This window comes from Tenrec ecaudatus, chromosome 13 (genome assembly GCF_050624435.1).
Source record: "Tenrec ecaudatus isolate mTenEca1 chromosome 13, mTenEca1.hap1, whole genome shotgun sequence".
Lineage (NCBI taxonomy): Eukaryota > Metazoa > Chordata > Mammalia > Afrosoricida > Tenrecidae > Tenrec > Tenrec ecaudatus.
In genome coordinates this window covers 106,227,696-106,240,874 of record NC_134542.1, presented here as the reverse complement: position 1 = coordinate 106,240,874, position 13,179 = coordinate 106,227,696, and the positions used below count along the sequence as shown (strand labels likewise).

General features: G+C 39.4%; 1 protein-coding gene across 1 annotated transcript in view; it reads left to right on the top strand.

Moving 5' to 3' along the window:
- The window catches only part of PIEZO2 (piezo type mechanosensitive ion channel component 2), a 535,104-nt gene that overhangs the window by 452,240 nt on the left and 69,685 nt on the right, over positions 1–13,179 (top strand). Inside the window, exons 32-33 of the mRNA XM_075529992.1 lie at positions 4,138–4,244; positions 9,236–9,350. Coding sequence (XP_075386107.1) covers positions 4,138–4,244; positions 9,236–9,350 — 222 coding nt within the window. The remainder of the gene's footprint in view (positions 1–4,137; positions 4,245–9,235; positions 9,351–13,179) is intronic.

Here is a 13,179-nt window from a genome sequence, read left to right as displayed (position 1 = left end):
CTCTGTGGACAGATTTGGGCTGAAGGGAGCGCTGTCCGTGGCTTAATAACGCTTGAGCACAACTTACAGGCTCCTCAAAGGAAAGAAAATTGATCATTTTATTATCAAATTCTGAGGTCGAGAGCTCCGCTGATTCTAAACGGGTTTTTGCACCGACTTGGACTCTGATTGGAGGATAGTTGGTATGTGTTTCAAAGCCTTCACGACCCTCTTTGTAAGGCACGAGGCACGGATGCCCGTGAGCCTCCCCTCTACTTTCCCGGAGCTTTGGTTTTATTTGCATTTAAGTTGTTTTTGGCATAAAGAACTAGGGATGACTTAAATGCATCAACTTTCTCATATGTTGCCTCCTCACCAGTTTCCAAAAGGCTCTAAAAGCTGCACTCGGATTCCGGTGCCTGGCATGTGCCATTTGCTGCCCGGTCATCACCAGTGAAACGTTGAAACTAGGAAACTCTGAAAAGCAGAGCTTGATAGCCACATCAAAAATAGTAGACTTCCCTTGTCATCAAAAAATGTGACAAGGATTGAGTGCTATATTCGTTCTTCTTAGCCAAGGGAATAGCTCACACTGTTGAGCGATGATATTGTAGTACAGTGGCCTGCTTCAATCTAGTCTTTTCCTTAAAATTTTAGAATATTGAATAATAATTGTTTTGTGACTGACTTGTAATATCTTCATTTTTTATTTCCCATGCCCCATAACTAGCTATCCTACTCAGGTGGGGTATCTCCAGAGCCTATCATATCACGTGTGGATAGTTCTACTACACAATATTGAGAATTATTTTAAAGCAAATGTTTCAGAATGTCCCCCTATGTCTTCTTAGTGTCACATAGATCTGACATTGGCCTCCCTTACCCAGTAAATAATTTTCTTAGATCAGCAAGCTAATTTAATGAAGCAACATTTGAAATCTGTTCACTATATTTAATTTTAGCATTATGGTCAAATGAATTCTTGAGCTGTAAATGAAATTAGTTTCATGTATTTTATGCTTATCACCAGAGGAAGATTCAAGTTGAAATTGTATGACTATCATAGTCACTGTTCATTGACGTCTTGGTTATGTGAACAACTTAATAACGAAGCACACTGTAGGCTGATTTCTATCAAGTCACAAGTAAACTGTGCCTTTCTTTCTGTTTTAAAGGGCCTTTTGCCCGTTTAGAGAGACCTATCCATTTCAAGGTTTTCTCATACTGAATGATTTGTTGTTTCACCTGAGGGAAAATCCCATCTCAATTGTGGTTGTCTTTCTTTTCCTCATGTAATCATTGCATTTTGGAAGGAAGTGGATACGGTCTTTGATAATCCTCTGACAAGCTGGTAATAATTTAAAGAATGACTAGTGACCGTTATGGACTTCAAATTTTCTGCTTCATTTCACCCTCATTATAACACGTTCTTGAAAACTGATATTAAACTAGACATGCCTCGTTACAATACCATGTGGTGCAATAATGCAGTGCTGTGTGTAGTTCGGGGTTTGGAATCCAATTCTGAAGGCAGTGTGAAAATAGCCCTAGCACATGCACTTCCTTCCGTGAGCTCGGGCGGAAATCAGAGATGACTTGTTTGAGAGCATGCTGAGTCCCAGATCTTCTCCTCACCTCTAGAAGTGCTACTGCTTAAAAAAACCCCTTTTCCGATCTGTTGAGTGTAAGCTTCCAAGTAGTTTTTTCAAGAACGATTAAATATAAAAATAAGTGCAGTTCAAATATCCATGTGTCAATGTAAATCTCTTGACAATGCAAGCATATTTTATAAAAATGTTCCTGATGAGCAATGAAGATCTTAAGAGAGTCTTCATACGGTGACACGCCTTCTATTCCATTCCTATGCATACACATACGAATGCATTATTGTTGTTCAATTATACCTTTCGTTACAGTGCTGTATGTCTCTCTAGAAATCCAGTATTCCATAAACCAATGCCAAGCCTCAATTTAGCGTGAAATATAGGGCCACACTTCTGGGGATATAAATGATAGGCTTTCAAAAAGTAATTTTATGCTCGTTAGTTCAGCAGTCGCACTGATACACGTAGCACATGTAGAACTAGGGCGTCTCTTCAGTTGCAAATGTATATGAAACAGCTTTTCTTTTAATTATTATAGATGACCCTAAAGAAATTGTTCTTTAATACTTTCCTAGTTTTAATTCAGGAGCATGTTATAAAGAAACATTTTCTTTTTGGCTGTGTGTTGATTCTCTTTATTCATGTACAAATTGGTGATTTTTTTTAATGATAAAATCACTGTTTTGACTGAGATCAAGACTGCTAGAGCTCAATGTGTCCCTATGGGTACAAGTGATAGAAGGTATGATTGAATACTATTTAAGCCGATGTTGATTTTAGAGCCTATAATGAGGGTAAAATGTTCAGTTTTGTACTCTTGTGTCCTTCCCCAAATGACCATGTGACCGAGGTCGATGTAGCCTTCCTGCAAATCTCTCAGCTTCCTCAAGGCATTACTTTCATCGTCTTCTTCCCTGTCAGATGTAATGCTGTGACTTTGGTTTGTCCTGCTTATTCTTCTCTTATGTTGTATTGCACTCATTTCCTCAGGCCTGGGCCCATCACTGTGAGCCTGGTTCTTTCTTCACAATAAAAATCACAAATCACAATGCTTCTGTTCAAGGATATAAGGTCCAGTTCATTCACTCTGCATCTTCATGAACGGAGGCCTCAGATTCACCTGGAATCATGGACAAAAGCATTTTGCTTTGGACCATGTTTACTAACATTCAGGCAGCTAATTCTAAACAAGACGAGGTTGCCCATTACCTCGCAACGTATAAGTCCAAAGATCATTTAAGACATCATGTTATGTCAATCTGAAAAGGTCTCAACATTTGAAAACCTGGAGATAATTTGAAATTATTAATGTTTTCCTGCAATGATGGTGCAGTTATCGTAGCATCCGAGATGTATATACGTGATCTCCTTTCTTTGATAAGTTTAAAATAATTATCAAAATGATGACTGATTTCTCAGGTTTCTTTCAATCTGGGCACATTGCATCTCTCTCTGCTCCAAACACTTACACAAGCCATGTAGTATCATAAGAAAATATCAAACAAGACAGAATCAGTCCATACTTCTGTGCTGTGTGTCCTATGGCCACAGTTGTTCTCCTCCCATGGAAATAAGCGATGAAGTGCTGTGGTGGTGCAGTCATTAAGTACTCAGCTACTAACCAAAAGGTTGGTGGTTCAAATCCACTAGCTGCTCCTTAGGAGCGAAATGTGACAGGCTGCTTCTGAAAAGATTACAGCCCTGGAAACCCTATGGGGCCGATCTACTCTGTCCCATAAGTTCAATATGAGTTGAAAAAAATTCAACAGCATGGTAGCTTGTCCGTTGTTTGCTTGTTTGTTTTCCTAAATGGGGTGCCCTTCGTTGGCCAGAAGACAAATGGTGCTAAACCCTATGGACAAATCTGCCATGTCTCAATTTGTTCTAATGTGTCAACATGAGCAGAATGACAATGGTGGAATTCTTAGTGTAGTTTGCTATTGTTATAATTTCAATGTTAGCTCCCCATTTCCTGCTCGTGGCAATATATGTATTTTTTACCACCTCTTCAAATGTGTTGATACCAGTGTTAGCTCCCAGAATTATATGTGGAGACACTTTGTCTTCCTAGAATAAAGTGAAGTGAGAGGTTGGTGACACCAGTTCGTGGACCCCAATCGTCGTGATTGGCCGTCATAGCCTTTGGAGAACAGTGACAAATGCTCACTTTGGCCTGGTCTAAAGGGCCCCAAATGCTGACCTGTGAACCCATCGTTTCAGTTGCATTGCCATCTTGCTAACTAAACCGGCTGTGCAGAGTTAATCTGATTCATCTGTAAGCTTTAAACGAAGATGGAAGAGATGGTGGCTGTCCCACCTAGTTCACTTACATGACATACGCAAGGCCTCTTATGTGGTGGATGAAATCATACGAAAACCATGTAACGTTAGCCTGAAACTACATCTGTTCATCTCTTGTCCTTCCTCGTTGCCCACACCCCTTGCTATGGTTTTCTTAGGAACAGTGCGGGTATCTTTTGGGGTCATTTCATTGCTGAGACCCCAATGATCTCATATCTCTTTCAAGAAATAAGTAAATATTTGTTTTCTTTAGTGGTCAGAAGTGGAGATTATTATTTGTTTGAAACCGATAGTGAAGAGGAAGAAGAGGAAGAATTTAAAAAAGAAGAAGAAGAACTTCCAAGGAAGTCAGCTTTCCAGGTAATTCGGGGACTCGGGGAACTTAGATTTTTCCATTTGACATTGATGATCTCTAACTCAGTTGTGGGGCTGCTTGCTCTCAAAATTGGCACGACGTGCCCTGCCCAAGGCATGGGTCAGTTTAGTTTCCATTCATGTGGATCAACACATTTTCTGATTTTTTCCCCCAGCAGTTTTATTGGCACATAATTTACATATCATATAACTGAACAGTCCAATCTTTCCATTGTTCTGATTCTTTAAACAGAAAACAGGACTGTCTCGGGGTGAACTTTATTTTCCCATACAAGGAGGCAGTGACATAGATGTGGTTTTTGGCTGGCATTGCTTTGGATGGCTTCAGTGGGCTTGTATCTCAATGTGGGACAACGTCGTTTTTATTTTTAGTATCATTTAAACGTTAGTTAGTATTTGAAAGCCAGTTTCACTCGATTGCTAAAGGTTTTAGAACACACTTCAGTATGAAGCTGGCTGGCGACATTCCCATTGTCCCAATTCAACGGCCATTCTTTCTCAGAACCTGCTATTTCGTTCTCAGCCTTGGCCCTCAGCAGCCTGGTCTGCTGTGTCTGGCGCATGTACAATCTGCACATCGAAGATGAGGTTTTGTCTTTAGAGTCACACTGAGGATGGAAATGCCTTTTGACCAACGAGACACGCTGGGACTGTGACTTCCCATCAATGAGACCCACTAGGGGTGGGGTTTCCCACAAGTGCTTTTGTTAAACGACAAGGCACACAAATAACACCCATAGAAGCCCCAGGATGTGAGAACTGGAACTCCCTTGAGTCCATACTAAGTAAGGTCATTACAGGGTGATGACCAGGCCTTCCCAAGTTCTCCTGGGGACATCTTGCTCTACTAACCAGTTACAGCTACCCATGGGTGCCCCAAATCTCAGGGTAGTAACTTGCTCTACTGCTTTCTTATTGGCCACATTGCTACCTATGTGCGTTTCTTGATGAGCCTGTTTGTGTGCATGTGTGCTGCTAACTTGTCCAAAACTAATGACTAACTTATTTGCTTTTATTCTAATGATATGTGTTTCTAACCACTCTTCGTCACGCAGGAAAGGAAAGGTTGTGAACATCACCATCTTTTGCTATGGATTGCATGCAATGATTGGATATTTGATTTGTTCCTCACTTAAAAACCGAGCACATTTCATGCTAGCTTAAGGACGGACACATTGTAATCTAATTGGTGTAATTGTAGAAATAAACTCATAGTCATATATTTAATTATTAGCTTTTGGTTTTTTTCTACTAATTATTCTTGCTTTGTCCTTCTTTGTAGAGAGCTATTGGGAAGTTTGCATCAGCCATTTTAGCCTTGCCCAAGTCTGTCATTAAACTTCCCAAAACTATTCTTCAGTATTTAATCAGAGCTGCAAAGGTATTTGATGTTTTCCTGATGTGTAGTGTGTGACTCTCCGCCCCATAGAACTTTAGGCAAACATATCTCTGTTGCCCTCCATCTGCATTTTTCCTGTTCTATTGACTACACAATTAAGGAATTACGAGAATGTTTTTAATTAGCCCAACCTTTCCAAAGGAATTTTCAAAAGCTCCGGTGCCCTGACTCTTGTTTTCAAGTCGTTGCCAACACTATCAAAACATAGGCGGAGAAAATGCAGATACCTACGTACTTCCTATCCTTTCATAGTTTCGCCTGCAGCACATCTTCGTTTTAAAGGGTCACATGTGGTTGCATGCATCAGGGCTAATGAGTTCAAGTTAAATACATTCTCTCAGAGAGCTGGCACAATTCTGGACATGCGAATAAAAGTCTCATTTGTTCCTTCTCCGGTTTGGCCTCCATGTAGTCTCCGTCCATCTAAACTAGATCTCCTCTTCGCCTGTCTGCACTCAGTAGAGTTCATACAAAGTAGCTCACTTTCTTTTGTACAGTCTGCTTAGCCGCTAAATCCCATGTAATCAGCGATGCTCTTGTGAGTAAACTGTTCAGATTATTTGGTGGTTAATGTAAGGCATAATCAATGATCAAACAGCCTGTTCGATCCATTATTGGAAATCATTGCTAATCAATTACAGTTCTTGTGGAGGAGCCATGGTGGCACAGTGAGCAAAGCACTCAACTGTGAGCCCCATGGTTGTGGGTTCAGATCCACCACACTTGCATTTTATAGGGAGCCGTTTTTCTCGTGACACAGTCTGGGACTTGAACAATTCTGTCCTCATGGTCCTCAGGAGTTGGACAAATGTGACGTTGACCAATGTTCCCTGGTAATTTTGTTTAAATGCAAGTCCCAACTCACCAGATTGACTGGGGCCTGAAACTGGGCGTTTCTGTCAACCTCCCCAGTGAGACTCTGACCCTCAGTTGAGTAGCAGTCAAGATCTGAGGCCCCATCATTTTCAAAATGCCGGAAGTTCAACACCTAACTAGTAACACCCACTGCTGCTTCCTCTCTGTGACTCCTCTCTTTCCGCATTTATGACACTAGTCTTTCCATTCATATTTAAGAATGCTTAAGTTAAATATTACAAGGTAACTAATCTCTGCCGCTAAAACAAATCATTTTAGATGCAACATAAAGAAGATCTCGGACGGTTGATAAAATGTAATCCACTTCAGTGGATTGTCTACAATCAAATTCTCCATTATTTTATAGGATACAACTATTTGTATGAAGCAAAATTTCAGTATGATGAATCTCATTGTTCCCCTAACATAAACTATGAAATATAAAGTCAGTCATTGCAATCCATGTCAGGCCCCTGGCAGTGGAGGGAAAAGGTGTAGAGAATCCAACGAGTAGAGACCAAACACCGCAGTCTTTCTGTTTCCCGCTGCTGGTGCCTGTGGCTGCCTCCTCAGTTTGGATATTTTTCACAGCTACCAAATAAAATTGACACGTTTACCTAAGAAGCTTCTCTTTCTTTAGTCAGTAAGAATTTCCTGTTCTTCTTTCTTTATCAATGTTTTCCTATAAGACACTGAAGTAAAATTGAGCCTTTAGTCGTTTCTGGAATTATAAAATACTTGCATGTCACCCCTCATCATGAAGGGCCAGTCCCTCCTACTAAGGAGTTGGGCAGTGGTGTGGTTCCTCTCCTCCCGGCTTCCCCTCTTAGCTGGTTCTCGTCTCAGGGAGAGCACGAGGGTAGATGGTATGCAGAACAAGGAGTCCCTGTTCAGCAGCTAAGGGACAGGTTAGAGGCCCTTAAAGGGAAGGCCAGCTGATCTGCTGTTCACAGCTCAGACATGGAAACCCTGGCACACATGGGGGCACCAAGAATTGGAATCCTCTGCATAGCAGCGGTTACTGGCTTGTGTGGAACCAGGAGTTCTCTTCCACACTCCCCTCGGCTTGGTGGCTTCCCATCTACTCTCAACCCCCTCCTCTCCCTCCCTTCCTTCCTCTCAGTCATCTCCATCCGCTCCGTTTCAAAAGAATGCCTCCAACTTGTGTGCCTTGGTTACATCTTTATTTCCTATATTTGGGATGCTTGTATTTTCTAAAATCACTAGAGTAATATTTCTTAAAGGAAATATCACTCTGTGTTACTGTTTGCGTGAAAATGTCTTACTTGTTTGAGTTCTTTTAAAAGAACTTTTAAAAGTTAATATGTGAACTTGCCTTATGAGGCAAGTTCACATATTAACATACTAAAGACTATTCATGTACACACAGTATAAATATACTAAACCTTAAAGATATTTTAGAATTTCCTTTTCATATGCATAATAAAACATACCATAATTTCCTTTATTCTGCCCTCTCCTTCAAGTTCCAGGTTATCTGTCATTTATAAACATAGGATACTTTTTTTAACCTCCTGGATTTTGTTATTTGGAAATAATAGTTATCACATTTGGATTAGTTCCCCCGAGAATTAAGATTTCTATCAGTGAGAGACACAAATGCTCTTTCTTACTAACCCACCGTCTTTGTATTTCCATCTGTGGAAAACGGAATCCTTCCTTATTTTCGATTGTCTTCGCAATGCCAATCATTTGCTTATGAGGTGTTTCTCAAAGACTTTAAAACTCTGAAGCTAATATAGAATAAAACAAAAGTGCCTGCATTTACAAGGGTACCAAGTGAACATGTATATATAACTATGCCATCCTAATGGAGAGCCCAGCTTCTCTGAGACGCAGGTGTATCGCGTGCATGAGGGGCATGCCTGCTTGGCTTGAGGATGCAGGTGGCTGGTAACCAAGGCTGTCTTCCTGTTCTTTCTTGCATGACTTGGGAGACTGCTAACGGGGGACTGTTCAAAACTGTTTTATTGTCATTATTGGCTACTATTTAATATTAACTGCAACTATTTTCAGATGTGGAAAGAAAATGACAAAAGACAACCCAAATCACCAGTGTTGTCCTTCAGTCCTGTTCTGGGATAACTCCTTAACCCTTTCAGTGACCAGTGCTCACGTCTTGATGTTGTTGGGAGAAAACATTAAAATGTCTTGTTTTTTTCCGCTTTGAACACTAACCTTCAGTCCTTTCTCAAGTGGTTCTTAGTACTCAGCCATTATTTACATAGGAGAGGGTCAGATATGCAAAATATACAATGTAAATAAGACTGTCAGAAATGCTTTGATAGTTTATCAGAGGGTATTTTTGATGGAAGGAAATTTCTCTAATAATATTTAGTGATGGTTCTGACATATTCCTATTATTTTATTGCAAATGAATCCATAACTAATTATCACAGATAATGGCAGCATTTGGGATATATAGTTTTACTTACACTTTATCTCATGGTTGCCTCTGGTACTTAGCAAATAAAATCTAATCTCCAAACATCTGCCTTTATGCTTTAGTTCGTGAAAATGAAATTAGCAAAAATTAACTCATTATTCCAAGGTGGGAGAAGAACATTTTGTTTTTGTCAGGAAATAAAATTATTTCCAAACTTCAGGAATATAGTCCTTGTATGTTTTCAGGTATGGGACATTTTTCTTTGCAAATAAAATTGTTTCAAAGTCAGAAAATAAGTCAATGTACTCCCTCTAGTTTGTTTATCAAGCCTGGATAACTGATCCGAAAACAGCCCTCCGACAGAGACGCAAAGAGAAGAAAAGATCTGCCCGAGAAGAACAGAAGCGACAGCGGAAGGGATCAGGGGAGGGTGAGTCTGACTGCCCTTTGACCCCGGCTTCTGTAGCCCTTTAAGACACACCAAGAATCGCAAGGGATGAAATTGCTTGGTGGGAATGAAATAAATTCTTGCGATCTGAAGAGACTAAAGAATGTGCCCTAACTTGTTCGTGTCTCCCCCTTGAAATAAAATCGAACATGGATTTAGGTTAAGATAAATATTACAGTACAGGGAAAGAAAAAAGAGTAAGATAAACCTAACAAGAAGATAAAGAAAAAATAGAAATTGAGAGTTAGAAAATTAAGTCGATGAAAATTAAGTCATAAAAAAATAAATACAAGGTACACTGAAAGCTATTCTTAGACTTAAACAATAAAAATAAAAGTACAAGGTAAACTAAAAGCTATTCTTTGAATAAAACAAGCTTTTAAATGCAGCATGAGTAAGAAAGTGCACTCAGACAGCGCTCAGGAATAGAAGGTGAAACGTACCTGCCAGGGCAGGAGGAAGGTCACACGCTGCAGAGAGAATACCACATTTGACACATTTAAGAACACACGAATGCTCTCATTAAGGAAAAAGGTGCCGAGTTACAACAAACACACACACAAAACACAAGAGGAAAGTGCAGGCGGCACCCAGTGAAAAAATGCTTTCATCGTTTAAATCGGACTTGAGGTAAGTTTTCTGGAACTACAAAGCAGAGCCCACTGCTGTGAGTTGATCCTGACCCAGAGATCTCATATAGAAGGAATTCTTAAAAATCACTACCAGAAAGATTCAACCCAAAAGGCAAAAGGATATTAAAAGGACATGCACGGGACAGGAAACCAAAATAGTGCTCAGCCTCCCCAGTAATGTAGGAAACAAAAAGTAAAACATTCGGTCATGATTATTTTAACCTATGGAATTGGCAATAGAACCTTTTGGAGAGCTTATGGGGAAATGAGTACTTGCACTCATGATTATTAGTGAGGTTGTTCAGAAGCATATCTATTTGGATGTCAATATCTAGGTAAACATTTAGACTACCCATACTCTACTATCAATCAGTTCCACTTCTCTAGACATAGCTTTGCTTGAAACATTGTTTACACATGTGCACAAACACAAGTATACATGTCTAGGGATGTTCATCAACTATTATTTGTTAATAACACAAATTTGGGAGCACTCTTACTACCCACATGGCAAAATAAGAATTAAATTATGTCACTAACATAATGTCAATTACCATTCAATTCTAAAATGAGATAGAGATTTAAAAATGCGATCGAGATTGCTGTGAAATGGCATGAAGAATTGTTGATATACAAGATAAGTCTAAAGTCTTGCTCTAAAGTCATAGAAATCTTTAGTAAATGAAAGTATCCAAGGGTGAAACTTGTTCCGAAGCATATCCTCCACCTGGGTGTATATATTTCTGGAAGTGACGTTTCCATCTCTCAAAGAGGACAAGGAGCTACTGTGGTGGTGAATGCTTTTAAAGGGGTGTGTGTCACGATTGTAGTCTTTCACCGTGCTGATTCATTTACTGTGCGGAGTAAAAATCTGACACACAGGACCATATGCAGAACTCATATCAGAATTGGAAGAATACTAATTCGCAACCCATGAGATGCAGATGACACAACCTTGCTAGCGGAAAGCAAGGAGGAATTGAAGCACTCGCTGATGAAGGTCCAAGTCCACAGCTTCCCATAGGGAAAGCACCACAAGGCCACTGCTCAATATTATCATAAATGGGGCTTGTGGGGCGGGGGGGGACTTGGGCAATGAATAAGAAAGACTAAAGAAATTGTGATGTCTTTGAGGTATGGTGTTGGTAAACAATACTAAATATGCCATTACTGCTAATAGAATGAATAAATCTGACGGGGAATAAATAAAGTCAAAATTCTGCTTCCAAGTGAGGATGGTGAGAATCGGTTTCTGGGAAAGAACATTGTGCTTGTTAGAAAGTTAGGGGAAAAGTGGGGGGAACCAGTCTTCAATGAGATGGGGTTGATACTGTGGCTGCAACAGCTAGCTCAAACACAGCAGCGGTTGTGAGGATGGAGCAGGACCACACAGCGTTTCATTCTGTCCTACACCTTCCGTTCAACTCATTTAAGAGTTGAAACCAACTGAATAATAACAGCCTAACCTTGAGGAATCCCGTGCTCTTCAATTTACACCACACCCAGCCCACAGTTCTGACATCACCCAGCGATTCAAACCGTGCTGCTGTTAAGTGTTAGTTTAGTTTGGGCAGCAAAAAGAAGCATGAAGGGGAGAGATCAGGGCTAAAGGGTGGATGGGGTAAGGCTTTCCAAGGAAGGTCACCCTTGCTGCCCTTGAAGAATGAACAGATACATTATCATGACTGTATCTCTGTGCAACATTGCTGGCTTTTTTTTCTCACTAATACAGTTTTAAATTTTCTGAAAACTTATTTCCTTCCTAATAAGCCCCTACAATCATCCTGTACCCTTTAAGAAGAACATCTATCAAGATTATTCCCTTGGGAATCCCCAGGAGCAGTTGCCATAACCGTTTGTACGAATCTTTCTGCTTGGGATTTAATTAGCCCAAAAGATCAGCTTAGAGGCCTTAAGGTTATCCGTACATGTTAGTTACGAAGATGAATGGCTCCATATGAAATGAAAAATGGATCTAAAAGCCCCAAGAAACTAATTTCTAATGGAGTTCTAATTACCACACCGCTCTTCTCCTCTTGCCTTCCCTTTGCACCTTTCCCTACCATGGACACCTCTTGGCCACATTAGTTTTACTTCATTAGCTTACAATTATAAAGTTAATGCACAGTCCATGTAACCTGTCAAACAATATAGACAGAGGGAATCTGCTCACACAGCTCCGCTCAGACTTCTAAGGTACCAACTTTGAACAACACGTGATGTTCATTTCCATTGCTCTTCTCAAGGGCAAAGCACATGTGTGCACCGTTTCCTTTGTTTAGTCGCTTTCAAAGATGAGCTCATGCTACGCAAAAACACTTGTTATTTCATTAACAATGCATCATGAACATTTATCCAATTAAGTATTTATAAAACTATGTAATTATTTTAATAGATGTAAAATATTCTAAAATATGAATATACCCAATTTATTTCACTAGTCTATCACTAATGGATATAAAGGTTGCTTCCAGGTTTTTGTTATAACAAACAATGATAAGATAGATGCCCTTACACAAATATTAATATAGAGTGATATGTGAATTTAAATGGACAGAGAGCAATCAGGAAAACATGCATTTTCCACTGAATAGATGATCAAAAGTAGAATTATTGAGTTAAAGAATATGCCTACTTTTATTTTAATCGATATTTTCCCAAAAGGTTTAGTAGTTCGAACTCCTATGAGTAAGTTTTCCTGTAGCTTTAAATATAGGATATTACTGGTTTTATCATTTGTCTTTCTGGAAAATGGCAATAATGCTGCTTCCATTTGAATTTTCCTAATTTATGAGACTGAACATTTTTATTTTCTTGGTAATTATTTCCAATTCTAAGATGCTAATATATACATAATTTTTCTATAGTGTTATTCAATTGTGTTGTTTATATTTTCTTATTAATTCAGAAGCTACTTAAGTATTAGAAGTGGGAATAAGTCGAGGCAGTTTGCTCCTGTAAAGACTGACCATCTCAGGACATCTCTACTCTGTGGCTATGAATCAAAATCGACTCCATGACAGTGGATTTGATTTTTACTTTTTATATATTAGAGAATGTAAACCTCTCCTCATATGTCTCAAATATTCTTTTCCAACCTTTTGATTTAGGTTGATAGACATTATCTAATTTTTTTTCTGATAAAAAGCCTAAATTTCACTTTGCAATTTCTAACGTTC